Source organism: Falco cherrug, chromosome 10 (assembly GCF_023634085.1).
Source record: "Falco cherrug isolate bFalChe1 chromosome 10, bFalChe1.pri, whole genome shotgun sequence".
Taxonomy (NCBI): Eukaryota; Metazoa; Chordata; class Aves; order Falconiformes; family Falconidae; genus Falco; species Falco cherrug.
The window spans coordinates 20,722,423-20,739,110 of NC_073706.1; the positions used below are offsets into that span (position 1 = coordinate 20,722,423).

General features: G+C 40.2%; 1 protein-coding gene across 3 annotated transcripts in view; it reads right to left on the bottom strand.

Annotated features, from left to right (window-relative positions):
* Positions 1-16,688, bottom strand: part of ANO1 (anoctamin 1) — an 82,371-nt gene that overhangs the window by 6,904 nt on the left and 58,779 nt on the right. For 2 of the 3 annotated variants that reach the window (XM_055722861.1, XM_055722860.1), the window contains 11 exons: positions 14,158-14,240; positions 12,346-12,357; positions 11,416-11,487; positions 8,240-8,314; positions 6,704-6,905; positions 5,857-5,968; positions 5,169-5,226; positions 4,963-5,063; positions 4,390-4,535; positions 2,795-2,947; positions 535-587 (listed from right to left, as the gene is read on the bottom strand). In XM_055722861.1, the coding sequence (XP_055578836.1) occupies positions 535-587; positions 2,795-2,947; positions 4,390-4,535; positions 4,963-5,063; positions 5,169-5,226; positions 5,857-5,968; positions 6,704-6,905; positions 8,240-8,314; positions 11,416-11,487; positions 12,346-12,357; positions 14,158-14,240 (1,067 nt within the window). Of the gene's footprint in view, positions 1-534; positions 588-2,794; positions 2,948-4,389; positions 4,536-4,962; positions 5,064-5,168; positions 5,227-5,856; positions 5,969-6,703; positions 6,906-8,239; positions 8,315-9,420; positions 9,499-11,415; positions 11,488-12,345; positions 12,358-14,157; positions 14,241-16,688 lie in introns of all 3 variants that reach the window. The other variant, XM_055722862.1, reaches the window with a different exon arrangement.

Genomic DNA, 16,688 nt, shown 5'->3' on the forward strand with positions numbered 1-16,688 from the left:
AGATAAGTACATACATGAATATATTAAGGCATGCTGAAGTTTTCTAAAGGGCTGAGATGTTCAGTAAACGAAATATTTTCATGGATTTTCAGAGCTACCTGAGTGACAGCAATGCAGTCCAAGGCCAGATTTTTCAATGGAAGGACACTGCTCTCTGAGGACCTGAACTAATTCACACTCAGTTGACTACCAGACCCTAAATAGGTTTCAGCATCGAAATTAAAAAATATGTCACCTTAGTGATAGTATTTAAAAAAAGCAAAAGAAAGAACTGTGGCCTTATTTATTTGAAGGGCAAAATTGTTCTATGAAAACATTCTGGAAAAAAGCTGCAATGACTACTATTTTATGTTATTGCTACTACTACCACAACTCTAAAATAAACACAACATCTGATGCACTGATATTTTGAAAATTTTCTAAATCATATACTTCCCCTTGATTTTAAGGAATTTATGCTGAAATAAAACTAATGGAGCAGAATGGAAAAGCCAGCCTACTTAATTAAAACTGTATTCATGCCAAATTACTTACATTTATGATGACAGCAAGCTTTCCAATACCTCTGAGGATATTATACCAGATTCCTAAGGAAGGAGACAAACATGTAAATGCCGGTCCACTCAAAATCAGATAAATGACATTTTTAGTTACAGTGTTAGAAGCACTTATGACTGTGCCAAATGACAGTTGTATTTTAAATTTAAAAAAAAAGAACTAATTATAAGAGATTGATATAATGACCTGGAAGCAAAGGGAGCCCAACTCTGTCTTCCAAAGCTATGTTTGGGCACCTATTTTTTAAAAGTTTTAAGGCTCGTGTGAGACAGAGGACTGTTGGCATTGGTAGAAAAGAAAAACATAACGAAATTTCATTCAGACTTCTCAAATGCTTGAGGAGACTAAGAAAGCTACAGATGGGGAGCTGGAACCTCCACACACCTCGTGCAGAACATATGGGTCTACCAGCTTTAAGGATCTACCTGAATCTGTTTCTACAATTTCTTATCACTCTTGATCCTACCTCAGTTTCAAGAAAGCAAAGCTCCAGTGGAGCCACTTGATGAGGTTTTTACATTTGCATCTAGAAACCATACAGATACAGGTTTCCTCAGCATGGGCTCAGTGCGTATGAAATGCAATACCAACCAGCCCCATACTGACTGAGGTTCAGCCCCTCTGGATTTAGTCTGAGGATGATGCATGAAGTCCCACAGGTCTGCCCTTTCCCCATCTCCAGGTCCCATTCCTCACGGACAGGCTTCTCTGAGGTCTACACAGAGTGCTGATTTAGCAGACGTGGTTGTGCACCCTTGTGCCTGGTGTCTCTAACAGCCTTTTGGGCACTGGTGACAGCTTGAAAATTTCTCCTTAGCTGAAGTACTTGAACTGTAAGATTCAGTCTTGATGGAGAAACCCAGGGCTGCTACCAGATCTGCGTGGTCACAGCCCTGATGAGCCACTCTCCTGCGTCTGAAGGGGAAGGAAGATGTAAGAGGCTTTACACAGGGTGACATCCCTGGAAGACTCTCCTGGCCTGGCCACATCCTCTGCTTGTTGACTCATACTTCATGTAGCTTTAGTCACCTGGCACAGCATACAGAAGCCAGCCTGGACAGAGTACAGAAGTGAACTTCAGGAAAAGATATTGAAGTATCAGTGGAAGCAGAGGTAGACCTCTGTTGGCTGCCAGTAGTTACCCACTGCCTTTAGCACATGGAACCTTCATCCTTTCCTGATTCTGCTGATGCTGGCCCTAAAAACTTGTCTGGTTTGTCCGTGGCCATCTCACAGTCTCTGAATTCGGGATGTCTCTGAAAGAAGTGGGGTTCTTTCACCCACAAGAGCGGGACTGATTGCAATAAATTGCAATCAACACCTTCTCAAAATCAAAAAAACCCCCTCAAAAACCCACCACTGACAAAAAACCAACACCCCTCCATAATCTCCACCAACAACCTTAGCCTGCAGCACCAAATAAGCCAGCCACAAACCACCCCAAAAGCAATGTCATGGTAAAGGCAATAGCATGGCAAAACATGATGCATGCTTCCAACCCAGGATGATCCTGGTGCACAAGGATGAGCCCAAGGGAAAACCCTGCTTGCACAACACCAGAACAAACACCGAGTTTCGTACAGATCGTACTGCTCTTGCTGACTGGCTCTGTAATACAATTATTTTAATGACCTTTTTAGTTGTAAGTAACCCCCATTTGGGAGCAATAGCTTCCTCATTATATACACCCACAGCTGTTAGCCCCCGCAGTAAAGGGAGGACTGGTCAGTTGTCACTGTCTCACTGCAGAGCCCAGTTCTGGCTAGATTCACTGCAGCTTTCAAGCCTCACCCTTCCAACATTCATGCTGAATAGGGATGAAGGGATACATTGACCCACAGACTTTTGAGTCTCTTCCTGCTCCCAAGTGTATTTTTCCAGGCCAGCCCAGAGTTATTAAATGCAGAAATTTTTGCTTCTGCAAGAAAACTGCATTGCCAGAAAGAACTGTTGATGTGCAAACCATGCGAGATATTTCGCTGTTGTATTGATCATTTTGATTTGAAAAGTGATACTGTTTGCTTAATAAAATATTAATCTGAATTTAAAGCTCTGGTCTTTCCATTTTAAAAGTAAAGCCTCAATAAGTTATGACAGTTCACAGTTAAGCCACAGTCTAAAGTTTTGAATTTTCCTATAAATATCTTCCTGTTAATGAAACTAACTCAGCATAATAATATCCTGCCATCAATCCAGGAATAAACAAACAGGGATAACAATAGCAATGTGCACTTACCTATATCCTTTGCTCTGACTGCTACCGGTCTCCTCAGCTCAGTAACAAATTTTTTCGCATCTAGACGGATTTCAATGATGTTGTTCAACAAAGCAAACAAAGGCGCCAGCGGGAAGGACGCAACAAACAAAGTTACAAACCCAAACTGAATAACTGAAAAGGAAAAATAAACCATTTCAATGGCTGTGGTCAGTATTTATCAAATGCATGCATCATCATGTCGGTGCCAACCCCCAAATTCTACCAAGATGACACATGCTAGGAGACTAAATGACATCTTCTGTGTCAGGCACAGTTTGCCTGGCTACTGCTCCATTCGGGCACTGAAGGGCCCGTTGCCCCTCTTGCAAAAGGCAAGGCAAAGTAACCAGAAGGATGCCGAAGCTCCTAAACCAATTTTGCCGTGGGAGAGGCTGGCACAGGAGCGATCTGAAGGAGTATGGCAGTGACCATGTTAGCTCCACATAAACGTGTCACACTCCACCCAGCAGGTTTTTAGACCTCACCAGTCCCACTGGAAGCTTTCTCTTCTGAAGTATAGAAACTTCTGGGCTTTGAAAACGCGCGCTACTGATTCTCTGCCTTTCCTGGGAATAATTTGCTTCCTACAACCTGGGATCTTACTTGCTTTTGTTTGGTGAGGACATCACTTTGATGTCATGCTCCTCCTGGTACTGTTAGTGTCCCATCTTTCTTTTTCTCTGTTCCTTCCAATTGCTGAGGTCAGTAACTGCACTTTTTCTTATTTTTAGGAATGGACAGCATGACCTCGTAGTCCGTACTGTTAAATTTCAATCTGTTTCAACTACTCTGAACATCGAGGTCATCAGATATTCTAATGTGCCTCTGCATTTACTGAGCACGCCAATTTTTGGTATTAGTATGCTTCATTGTCCTTTACGACTATTTTTGCCTAGTAATTCCTTAAAATAGTAAATAAAGTTGCTCTTTTAAGACAGAACCTTCAGGAATGCCTGATACTGCAGCAAACAGCATGATGTTGAAGAGTTCGCAGCCTTTCCAAGATTGAAAATAGGAAAAGAAATGTAGTTGCACAGCTGCAGCAATGCAGAGCTAATATCCAGTGCTTAAATAATACATTACTTAAAAAACCCATTATATATGAGCTGTCAAGTACAACCTAGTCTACAGGCACCTATCTCTCTCAGATTTAGTCCAGATTTTAGAAAAAAAGAAACAATCTGGTGTCAGAATACATAGTGGAAATGATCAAACCTGAATTAAGTAACTGATTTCCAGTGTAGGGTACAACTGATGATAAAACACGCCTCACATTCTCAAGTTCATGCCATTTAATCATTTGCATTTGAAACTTGACAGTGGCATGTCACATGGCTTGAAAGAAAATATCTAAAACAGTGCTGAAGGAAGGTGTCAGGAACAGCAGAGAACACAATTCAGCCCGCCCTGAAGCAGCCAGTGGCTGGCTGAAACATGCTGCAGTCCAAGACTGTACATTTTAATAATTAAGTTATGTCTCATATCCACTGTCCACTGAATCGACAGTTCAAAACCCTCAGCTCTCCCAATTAGAACAATTACGGTTTAAAATGCCTTCTTTCCACCTCACTCACTCATTTCCATATATTCAGGGGTAAGTCCAGCGAAAGGCTCCAGGTTATAGTCCACTTCATAACGCTGCTTTTTTTTCATGTGCTCTTCATGGTCTAAAGAACGCCGACGCTTTAATTTCATGTATCGTATAAATTTCTTCATTTTTCTGGGGGAAATGGAAATGATTCAGTTAGCGTGCCATTTTGGTCACAGTGCCCGTTTTTCAGTTCTTTTACATTATCAGACACAATAAGCTCCATACTATCCTCATAAAAACTGTGCAAGAGCCACCGTGCACTGAAGTATCAGGGATGATCATACATAGGTGCTGTAACACGGTGTGAGCGAGCCACATGTTCAGCAAGTATTACAAGTCTTGCTAACCTGTAGGAAAGCCATATGTTGCCCAACACTTTTCACAGACATCTGCATTGCTGGATGCAGCTGCAATTTGCAACACAGCAGACACAGGCTTACTGCAAAAATCTTGCGGGTAGCTCGTGAACCACGTTCATGTCACGGGGCAGCGGATATACAGCGTACTGCCCACATGTTTAAAACAAACAAACAAACAGACAAAAGTTGCTACTTACGGGATGCCAATCTCAAACAAATTGTTCTGAATCAGCTGCTTGCCCAACATGATGATACTGAGCTGGATGCACAACTCCATCAGGCAACCGCCTGGAGCACACTAGGGTGGACAGGGGAAATGCCAGTCAGAAACCTGCTGCATCCCTGTGGCAGGGGCAGCTGCTCCCACCCAGCGTGATCACAGACAGGCTGGAAACGCAATTACCTCTTCCATTCGGAAAGAATGGAAAATGTAGACGTAGTCTCCTGGACGTCCAACAAATCTAGGGCACAATAGTTAGGATTATAAACTTAATATGTATTTTATACTTGCATATTTGATTCCTAAATTTATGTCAAACTCTACGCCTTTGAGTGAGACCACCTAACCTTTAGTCCTGAAAAAGTGAGCGAGAATAATTATCTTTGATTTTGTTTTACTGAGTAAGCCCTGTTTCCTCAGTAAACAACTCAGTAAAACTGCAAGTCTTGTGTCCTACAATATTATAGGCACACCTTGGCAGAAACCCTCTGTGGTAATCCTCATTTCTCTTGCATTATCTGGAACATGCCACGCGGAGTATTTATTTTAGCCTCGTGCTTTCATGCTGGTTGCAAAAAGAGAGATGAAACTTGCTATGATATAGAGTTAGGAGTGGTAAATAGACAATGGTAATTAGCCTGATGGGGCATTGTATCTAAACATACAAAGCTATCTTTACGAAATGGTTTTAACAAACTTGAAACAGCAAAGTACCAGCTCCCTGCTTTATCCCATGAGGCTGCAGATTTTTGGGGTCAATACTGAGTTTTTAAAGCAGATTTACTTTATCACCCAACTACAGTCTTGGCTCAGCTACAGCTGCCCCATAAGCAACATGCTGAAACCCCGAGCAGCCGTTTGCGTTACTCACCGGCCTTTGAAGAAAGCGACGTAGAAAATGGGTGTGTAGGCATTGACAAATTTCAGCAGGAAAGCCTTAAAAATCAGCCGCTCTTCAAAATTTTTGTCAGTTTTTGGCACCTCTGGAACCAATGTGATATGGATAAGAAATGTTAAGGAATTATCCTACCTGCAACATTTCAAGATCTTATAAATGTGGACTTTGGAAAACATCAGCCATCTTTTAAACAAAGAGGTGTATATTTATAGCAATATATATTATTAAAGCAATATGGCCTCACTGAGGTCAGTGGTCAATCTGCTGAGCATCAACACCATTCAGATGTGTTACAACAGTAATTCCAATTTTATCACACATCTGGCTGACCTCCATGACAATCATTTGAAGATGGACAAGAACTTATCTGAAAAGACTTCTGGACCTTTTGTCACTGCTGCTTTTTGGAAATTATTTTTAAAAGATTTATTTTTTCTACAGTGTTTTTTTTGCACTCCATAATTTTGCATTCCTTGACATATCTTATGCCAATTAAAAAACGACAGAAAATGAAAACGGATTTTGCATGATACAGAAGAGTGAAGCCTAAGATTAGGTATAGGAATTTCTGCTGTATCCCCACCACCCATAACTGGATTAGTGATTAGCACTGCAACTGCTGAAAGAAAAACTTTTTGCCTTTCCAAAAAGCCAAATCCATGTGCACTTTGATGTTTATAAATAGCTGGTTGGAATTTTAGCCACACATTTGAATTTCCTAGGTTTGCTCATCATTTTGAAGTTAATCATGACAGCTAGTCATTTGTGTCCTCTCATTTAAAATGGCTCAAGCAAATATCAGTTGAAGATTTAAACCTACCGATCTGAGTTAGCCACCTTGCAATGCAGCCGTATACTTCATCCAGGATGATGATAACAACCAAATTGATGATGACTGCGGTGGCAGTGACGGTGACCCTAACGCTTGACCGGCCCGAGGGAGTTGAACTGATTGCCAGTGCAGCTGCAGTCGAGATCCGGTATATTATGACTCCAAACACTATGGCGAATGTCAGCCCAACCTGCAAGTAAGAACAGCACAGCCTCTTATGAAAGATTTAACTACAAATACTTTTCTTGGGACTTAGCAATGACCTTAAAAATGGGATCTCTGGGCCACATCCCAAGTCCACCGAACTCTGCATTAAGGATCCCAATCACTTTGATGAACTGTGGGAAAAGATCCTCTTTTGCTAGTAATTTGACCATCAGATGAAAAAATTGATACCACAGTCACATGCAAAAGGATTTTTTTCAAAGGCACCTAAATGTAAACTACCTGCTCATATTAAAAGCATCGGTGGGCATCCTTTCAGCCCTAAGAGCAACAGCATATATACATGGTATTTGCTTTATTATAAAAGCAAGCCAGGGTTGCAGCAGAGAGGAGTATTTCAGCTTAAGTCTGCCCACAAGCCTTGAAACACCCTACTGACACCCGCTGCACTGTCATAATCCCAAACTGAAATTAAATCTCATTAAATCAACGCACCTTTGGGCAATATAAAGGTGCACAAAATCTTACTCAATTTTTCACTGCTTAAATAGAGGAACAATTTTAAAATGTGAATTATATAAGACACTGATTATTCAGCTGAGAATATTAGATTTACTGCATTTGCATTCCCTGAAAACAGAAATAAAAAATAAACCCAAAACCCAGCCCAAACCAGAATCTCTATCCCTCCAAAAAAACAAATGAACTCAGTTAGTCTGGTATATTCTACCCTTAGGACTTTGGCTTTTTTATCCATCTGCCAATCTGTTCCATGTTTTGAATTATTATTATTTCCTTCAAAAATTGTTTTAAATGCTGATACTTTATCAGCAAATGGAAAAAGGCTGTTCTCATCATTACGTTACCTTTTTCTTGAATTAAGTGCTCTGTTTGCAATTCTCCTGTTACGTGGTATAACCCCATATTTGACTGACTTGTTAAAAATCCTTGCAATCAGGACTGCAATTGGCCACATCATTTCTTTCAAAAAAGTTTGGTATAAAAATGAGACCATTCTTGACTTCCTGACTACCTTCTGAGAGGTCGCTCTGTACTTTTTAAGCTTCATCCCATCAATGGTGGTGGTAATTTCCATTTCTGTGTCCTCATTTTTCCCCTAGCCTATTTAGGTATTCTTATTTCTTTGCTTGAAAGAGACAGCAAAGTAGAAATTCAAGCTCTTGAAAAGATTTTGGATTATAAAACAGTTAAATGCTTGAATTTTTTCACTGGGGAAAAGCCACGGTGAACCACATCAGTCTGATAAAGTCTGTCACAGTTTCACCAACAGTTCCATCACTTCTGTTCTATACAATGACTCTGTAACACAACTTTTAGGTTTTGCTGGGTGATGCTTACCATGAAGATAATGCCAACAAAATTGGTTAGATAGGCTGGAAAACGATCCTTCCATGTCAGCTTTTCTTTATCTGTCTAAAATTTAGAGGGGAAAAAAGGGTACATTTAATGAAGACAGAGTGTGTGATTTTGCACGGGACAAAAACAGAGAGGGGGAAAAAAAGGCTAGCAAATACACAACCGGTTAGAAGATGCAGACACAGTGTTTACAGTTACTATTCCACACAGGCAAATTGTTTACTGCGTATCTAGGTTCAAATTGGTCAAGCGCCTGCACTGCGAGTATAAATAAACCAGATTTTTCTGTATACTTTTTGAAGGAAACATGCAAATAGGCTGTCACAAACCATGAAGTAAGATCCCTCTTACTCTTAAATATTTTCTTTTGCTTTCCCTAGAAAAATTCTTCTTCCTCTCTCCCTCCCCAGCTAATATTTGTAGCTTTCCAGTTGTACAAGTGGTTCCACTGAAATATAGATTAAGTATGTTACTGAGTAACTCCAAGATGAATGCACAGTTGACAGGGAATATCTTGCTTTGGTGTGTGGTAAGGCTGGAAATTCCTTCCAGTGTGATTTTTAATATAAAATCCAGAATGATTTTTAAATACCTGACTACCCACGTGGAATTCAATGGACCACGCCAATACGAGTTAAGATGTGCATGTATAATAATTCTTTGTAGGATACCCTAAATCCAGTCAACCAGCCACTGCCTTGATTTGGCCAGGAAAATTTCATTTAGAACAATATTGCACATCTAGAGTCCTTCATAAGCTGTGATGCCAGGAATTGTTTCTACATACCAGAAAATAAACATCAGAAGGAACATTATGGAAGATGATGCAGAAGGAACATAAAAATATTACTCAAATTCTATTTTTATTACATGCACGTTGTCTCAGGGAAGTGCAAGCAACTCTTTCAACACACAGCCCATGCTCCACTGCACAACATAACGTCAGTCCAGGATGGTAAACCTAAGATTAGCCATGCAGTGCCATTCCCAACGCATAGAAACAGTGTCCCAAAGAGTGCTGAAGAAACAAGGGGAGGAAGGGGAAGAAACCCAGAACTGAATGTGAATATTAAACAAAGGTTCAACAGCCAAAAACAAATTGATTTGTGTCTTCCATAATTACTCATAATTTGAGTTTCTTCATAAGTTTGAATAAAAAGAACCAATTTCACCCCAGCCATGACTGTCTTAACTCTTTGTCTCCATTTGTTTGCTGTCTCTTCTGGAAAATATCGGTGCTTCTGATGGCAGTCAAAGGAAACAAAAAAAGGATCGGGCAATATAGCATTACAAAGCACTCTAAATTAATCTATATACTCTCTACTGACTCAGCATACATAGCGGTTTAGCCACAAGTGAATGCTCTATTAGTTTGCTTAAGGCTTTGTGTTTCAGCTTTATGTTAATAAAACATAACAACAGCAAAAGACAAACTCTTGCCCCAAATCCTAGGGTAGATCAAGCAATCCCGCAAAGGATATTCCCTTTCTAATTTAGGATTGTGCCCTTCTTTTTCCTTTATGGTATATAAAGTATATAATTTTTTTTTTCCTTTTAAAATATTTCTTGAAAAAAGTATGAGCAACTTCTGGTTTAGCTTTAGATATTTCTTTTTTAAGAAGATTCCCAAATCATCTTACAACTGTTGAATTTGAACTTTAACACTGTAGATCCTAATGAAAAATAACTACCAACTCTTTCAGAAAAAACTCCTTTTCTCATGTTTCCCAAATTAGTAACATCCAGATTGAACACAGCCCAAAAGGTTATAAATAGTCTGGTTAAAAAAAAAATAAATTATCCTCTTTTAATTGCTCAGCTTTTGTACTCCAGTATTTGGAGGCCACCATTCATTAATTGATTACCCTACAGTCTTCCACATTTAAGATCTGAATTCTTAATATAGCCAGAAGTACAGTGAGTTGCAGGGTTTTAGCAGAATACAACAAAGTCTGATTCAAACATTGTTTATCCACTAACCCAAATTCTTCTTCTTCTGCAGGGCTTTTTAAAGCAGTGCTGTAAGGTATTGCATGTGACACTGAACCGCTTACACACAGCACCCTATAGATTAACACAAACATACCACCATCAGCTTTGGAGCATCTTTTAAAAGGGGCCCAACAGTACTCAAGTATAAGCACGTGACAAAATCTGACACAGATAGTTTAACACCAGTCCAATCTATATATGCTGTCTCTTCAAGCATATGTCATGTTAACATGGTTATTGCAGTTGTATTTCTATAGGTTTTTCATAAAATCCCAATTTAGGGTATGGTTCCACTCTACTGTGCTGCTGGCAGCAGATACAAAAGAGGAATTTCTGCTGACAGGTTTTGCTTATGCAGGAGCTTTTATTTCTCTGCTTAAAAATGCATTCATACAAATGGCTGAATTCTTGCAGTTAAGGGGGAATAACTGCTGGTAGGGTGGGAACCAGGATGTGAGGGAGAAAAGGAGCTTTTTCCTATCAGTCTGCTGCTGACGGACGGGAATAAGGAAGCAACTGCTTCAGCGAAAGGGCAGGGGAGCGGCTCAGAGGGATTGCACCGTCCGCTGGCAAGATGCACGCGTCCCTGGGATGGCTGGTAGCACCTTTTTCATGGTGATGTAAAGAGCAAGTTAAAAGTAAAAGCGAGCGCTACCTGATTCAGTGGAATAAAATGTTTTTTAAAGTTATGTTTTTAAAAGGCAGAAAGTTATTATCAGAGCTGGAATTCAGCAAGGAAATTGGTGTTAGTACTCTTCATTAATGCTCTAGTAGTATTTTTATTTACAAAGTCTAGCAAGACAGAGAACCTCTCCTGAGAGGCTTTAGGTACTGATACCAGCACAGAATAAGATGCTTTGCTGCAGTTTTCTCAGACTTGATTCGTTAGCCTAAGAGAGGCACCCTTTCAACTGGGCTCAATTAACTTCCCTAAACCACACTCCCATATCTAATTATTAAAGACATTTCTAGACTTAATCAGGTCTTGTGCACTGGCATACACCGAGTATCCCATGTATGCTAGGACTGAAGACATCTGGAATCTTAACACAATGTGCAATGACTCTATTTTTTACCTGTTTCTTATTCTTGGCTCAGTGCCTGCTATAATGACCTTCTTTTTCAAAGTCTTTTATAAATCGAAAAAACGAATGTTTTTACCATACCTCTTTATGTTTGTGTTCTTTTCTCAGTGATTTTTCTAAAACTTTAGCTTCATATTCTGCTCTTGGATGATCCTGTGAAATAAGTCATATTTAATATAAAGCAAAATTATTTCTTTTCTGTATCAGCTACACATGAACTGTTTGCAGGTCAGTTTCCCGATCATTTCTGAGTTTTCTAACTGGATTCTAATTCACTTGGTATGTCATTCACGTCAACTGACAGTTGACTGTAATTAAAAAAGAACATTAAATCCCGTATCATTCACAGTTCTACAGCAGCAACTGCAGAATGATCTGGACTCACTATCAGACACCCACGTGCAATACCATGTAGATTAAATTTAGTACATGAGAGTATACAGCACAACCTGCTGTTAGCATGGTTCATACCAAGTGCCATTATTCTTGGATTTTAATTACCTACATTTTTTATAAACATTAGATTTTTCATGACATTAACTGTAATTTCAGTGATCCTCATCTCATGAGGGTAACAGTCATCTGCTGTAAATATGCAAAATACTTGGCTTTGGGGTCCCAGAAAATTGTCAGTTGGGGTCTTCCCCTAATCCTGTCTCAGTCAAAATCCACAGATTACCCATGTGCATTGAAGGAGAAAGTGTAGGAAACACTCAGAAGTAAGAGACAGCCAAAAGATTCAGAAAGATTCACGGACTCAGAATTCACTACAATTATGCATTCACAAAAGACTCAGGATTTACAATTATGCATCGGATGGGAAACAGAACTGAGTTGAAAAAAGTCTGAGCAAGTGGAGAGGGGGAGGGTGTAAAGGCAAAGCAATCAGTGGGAGGTCTAAAGAAAATCTGATGCTTGAAAAAGAAACAGTGGAGATCAAAAGATGGCATTCATCAGTAGACATGTAATAAAAAAAGGTAGGAGCAATTTTAAAAAAAATGTTTTCCAAACCTTGACTGCCTCCTTCGGGAAACCAGAAAAAACCACGAAAAACAAGAAAAAAAAAACAACAAAAAAAATGATTACTGAACTGTTGCAGATCATATTGGATTTATATTTTTAATATTACATGAAACAAGCATAGGTACAGTGGATGGCTAGGCACTACCAGAGAAAATTAGTCTACTCATGTTCTACAACTTTTATTAACATTACTCTAAGTATTGTATGAACTAGGTGTCCCTAAAACACTAGAAGATGAGACACTTGGGGGGGTTTAGTGTACCACTGGAAACCCTGACCCTTCAATATGGTTCAGTTTCACCCAAATCAGAAACAGGAGGGGCTTAAATTCTCCTCTAAACCCATGACTATATTATCTAGCATTGACTACACAAAACAAAGAATAAAATATACTGTATTAACAGCTGCTGTTTTAGCTGTGTAGAGCTCTGGACTCAGACATGAAGGGGACAGACACCAGAAGGATACAGTTAATCCTTTCTACTTTCATGTATGCTAACAACAAGTTACCAAAAATAAAAGAGCATATAGTATCCAGGAAATAAAACCCTATATTCTCTCCCAGTAAAATAGGTATGATCTAACAAAGCTCGTGGCATAGAGGCTGCTGGCATAGCACACCTAAATATATTATGGAGGAGATAAACATATTAAGAGAAGGTAATTCAAGCAGAAGGGTTTTGGGGGTGAGGCGAACAATAAACTGTGCCAGGCTCATCAAGCTGCACAGTGCCAAACCCAGAGCTGGTGAGGTTTTTGTTTCACGTGAGCAATATTTTTTGTGTATCTATTTAGAACATCTAGAGATATGACAAGGGTGGTCATACTTATTTTAATAACAACAACAGTACGAAAAAACCCCAGCCAGCCAGCAAACAAAGCAGCAGACGCCTGTACAAGCCATGGGTCCTAGCTCAGAACCTGCAGCAGGGGTTTCTCAGCACGGCTAGTCACATACAATGGGAAAAAGGAAGGGACCTGCACATCGCCACCGCTTCTGAACTGTGGTACAGCCCTGGGCAAGGCTGCTGGGGCTGAGACTGCGTTACAGCCCTGGAAGGTGTCTCCTTTTTAGTAAAGCGACAGAATTAAAAAGAAAAAGGTGGGATACAGCTTCTCAGCTGGCTGGGGATTGTCTCTCCTTTCCTTCTAAAACTTAATTGATTTTTAAGTCCTTTTTTTATACAGATTCCGCCTTTTTCCCTTTCACACTATTTAGCACACTTAGCATAAACCTAGCTAGTGATATTCTTTTTTTTAGCAAATGAAAAAAAAACCTGCACACTGTGTCCCTCCCAATAGCCCAAGCCCACATGTCTGGCAATATTTTCTTTGGTATTTTCCAAGTCACGGCTTCATCCTGCATCGTTAAAGTTAATAGGAATTTTTCAGTGCTTTTTTACAGTGCTGTAACTTTATCAACTTCAATACATTCATTTCTGATTTACAGCAGCATGAGATGAATGAGGTCCTTAGTTGTTAGCACCCTGACATCAGCCCAGCAGTAAGATCTGAGCTGTATGTTCCATGCCTATGCTGCTAGGTGTGACCGGACTACACACTTCAAAAAAATAGCAGATTTTGTGGCTATACAATTACGTTTCTATGGCAACAAGACATACTAGTCATACCCTTGCTATAAAAATCTCGAATAGTTCATGTACAGAGATTTTCCTTTCTTTGAAATGGCGGAACCGCCCCAAGAGCAGTTCCCTGTGAGGCAACGTCTATCGGCTTGGGGCAAAGAGCTATTGGTAACACCACGGTGGAAGTCAAAGAGTCAGAACTGAAGGGACAAACCTCCTCCTCTTCAAACCCAGTCAGGTCCCACCTGTAGTTGAGACGCATCTGTTTTCTCTTCCAGTGTTCCATGAAGGTGGCAGCTGAAACAACAGTTTCAGAATTATTTTGACATTTTACCAAAAAAAAAAAAAAAAAAAAAAAAAAAAAGAAAATCGCAGCAGCCTCTGGGGTTTGTCTTAGGAGGCACTCTGGCCACACTGCCCATCGCCTGCTGTGTGTCTGCGGGCTCACACCTCCCAAGGGTCTCAGCAGGTGCAATAGCGTTTCACATACCGGGCCAGGTTAACTTCATTCTTGTGACCCATATTTCACAGTAATGCCTCTCTCTGGGAAATAATGAGGCATTAGAAGCTAAACTTTTTATCTAGGTAAGCTAAAAGAAATGGCATTTACTACATCCACAGCTTCATACGGAAAGACACCTACAATTTTTTAAGGTGTCTAAGACAGACAGACACCCAAACTTATTTAAATATTTGTATGTCTGACTATGGTATTGTTGGTCTTCATCTGCATGTAATTCCATCTGTAAATCCAAATAAACCTGTGTTTTATCTCTACAAAATATGAATGACTTAACTAGTCCTGTTCTGCTGGTATAGTTATTCCCTCAAAGACAGCAAGATAAAGCATTTTTATATTGTTATAATTACATCCATTTAGTGGTCATAATAGTATGATTAGCTCTAATTATCACACCCAAACCCAAATACTCATGCCAGCTACAGGTGGACAGGCTGTAATTCCTGAGTCCCAGTGAATGATCCCGGTCTATATCAGTCTATCTGCCTCTGAGACCGAGCAAGTTCTCAGAGGACATATTTAGATGCTGGGAATACACCAGTGCTGTACAATAAAGAAGTGATTATGAAACAGGCAAGTCTACCAAGAAATGGTGTTCCCAGGGGAGTTTCCTGCAGTGAGTATTAACAGATGTGCCCAGAAACATTCATGTCCAGAAAGACCAGAGGCAGGGGGAGGGTAAGAAAGTTGAATAGAGAGGAAAGGACACCCTCACGACTGGAACCAGGCTAGGGTCATGATATTAATTCGCCTTCCAAGAGAAACTCTCACGTGCAGAACTTACAGCTGAGCCCCTTTACAAGCCGTAGGCTTCCTGTAAATTGGGATGGCCACAGCTGTGTCTTACGAGAGTCTCTGTCATGGTCCCTGGAATTGCCTCCCCTCTCCCTGCTGCTGGCAGTTCTTGTGCTGGGGTCTGCAGCTTCCACGTTCAGCAAGAAATACAGAAAATGAACAAGAGCTGTTCCTTAGTCCTACTAGAAATCCTTCCGTGGCACTGACTTACAACAATGCAAAATGAAAAGGCTGCATCTGAAACACAGCCAGCTCATTTCAAAAGCCCTCAGTGAACGTGCCAGGTGGTGATGTACTGCTGCTTTGCCAGGCATACCTGCATTTTCATATTTCATCTGGGCCCATAAGCATAAGTGGAGCTTAAAAATTCCCAAAGGTTACTGTCTAGATGATATTGTCTGGATTCTCTGACATTTTTAATGCCATTTAATTCCAAACAGCACTGGGCCACAGTCCATGTTTAATGTTGAACTTCTAACCAGGGCCCAGTTTGGTGCTATAGCTGTTTTAACACTCATGTGAGTGTAGTTCTCCAGGGTGTTACGATACCCCCATGAGACAAAGAAAGCCTGGCCAAATGTTTGCTCACAGCACCCCTGAACTTGGGATCATTTTCTTGCTATGCTAAGGATGCCCTGGGTCACCTGAGCAGGTTACTTGGGTCTCCTCTGCCTCAACTCTTCAACTATACACGAACCTAATACAACTTCTCCTTATGTGCTGTGGTGCTCACAAATGTCACTGGAGTCCATATGTGTGCCTATATTTAGAGACAATTTCTATTGATACTATTTCCTTAAAAAATGAAGTACTCCTTTCATTTTTAAAAAATTCTTTTAACAAATCCTTTAGAAATGAAATTTGCAATCATGCAAATTCAAAACCTTGTGGGAAAAGTTCTGATCTTCCCAATTCAAAAATACCTTTCTGAAACAACATTCATTTTATATGGTATTGTACCACAATAAAATTTTATGTTGACCCTGAAGAACTTCAGGAATTTCACATCCCACTCCAAAACTATCATCTTAGTATTAAGCCCGATTTTGTACAGAGCACAGAAACTGGCTTCTGCCATTCTGCCTTACTTTGCCCAAGAATGTTACAAAATGGATGGAGGGACCCATAGTTGTTTGCTAAGAAAAGGGAGGTAAGCAGCATTACTTTCTAGACAAGAGAGTATTTTGTGCGAGATCCACACGGGTTCACAACAATTGTAACTGAGGAAGACCGAAACCAACACTTGACTCTCCATGTGAGAGAATCAGTCTATTTAAAGTCTCTGACACTGCATTCTGCTTTGGAGTGTATCATGTTTCTCCCTATATGCTACATGGCAAGATGATGATCTGTAAGATAGTGATCCCTCCTCTCTGCTGTGTAACTGGTCGAGTTCAACCTCCCACCACCACTTCCCAGCTTTCCTTCCA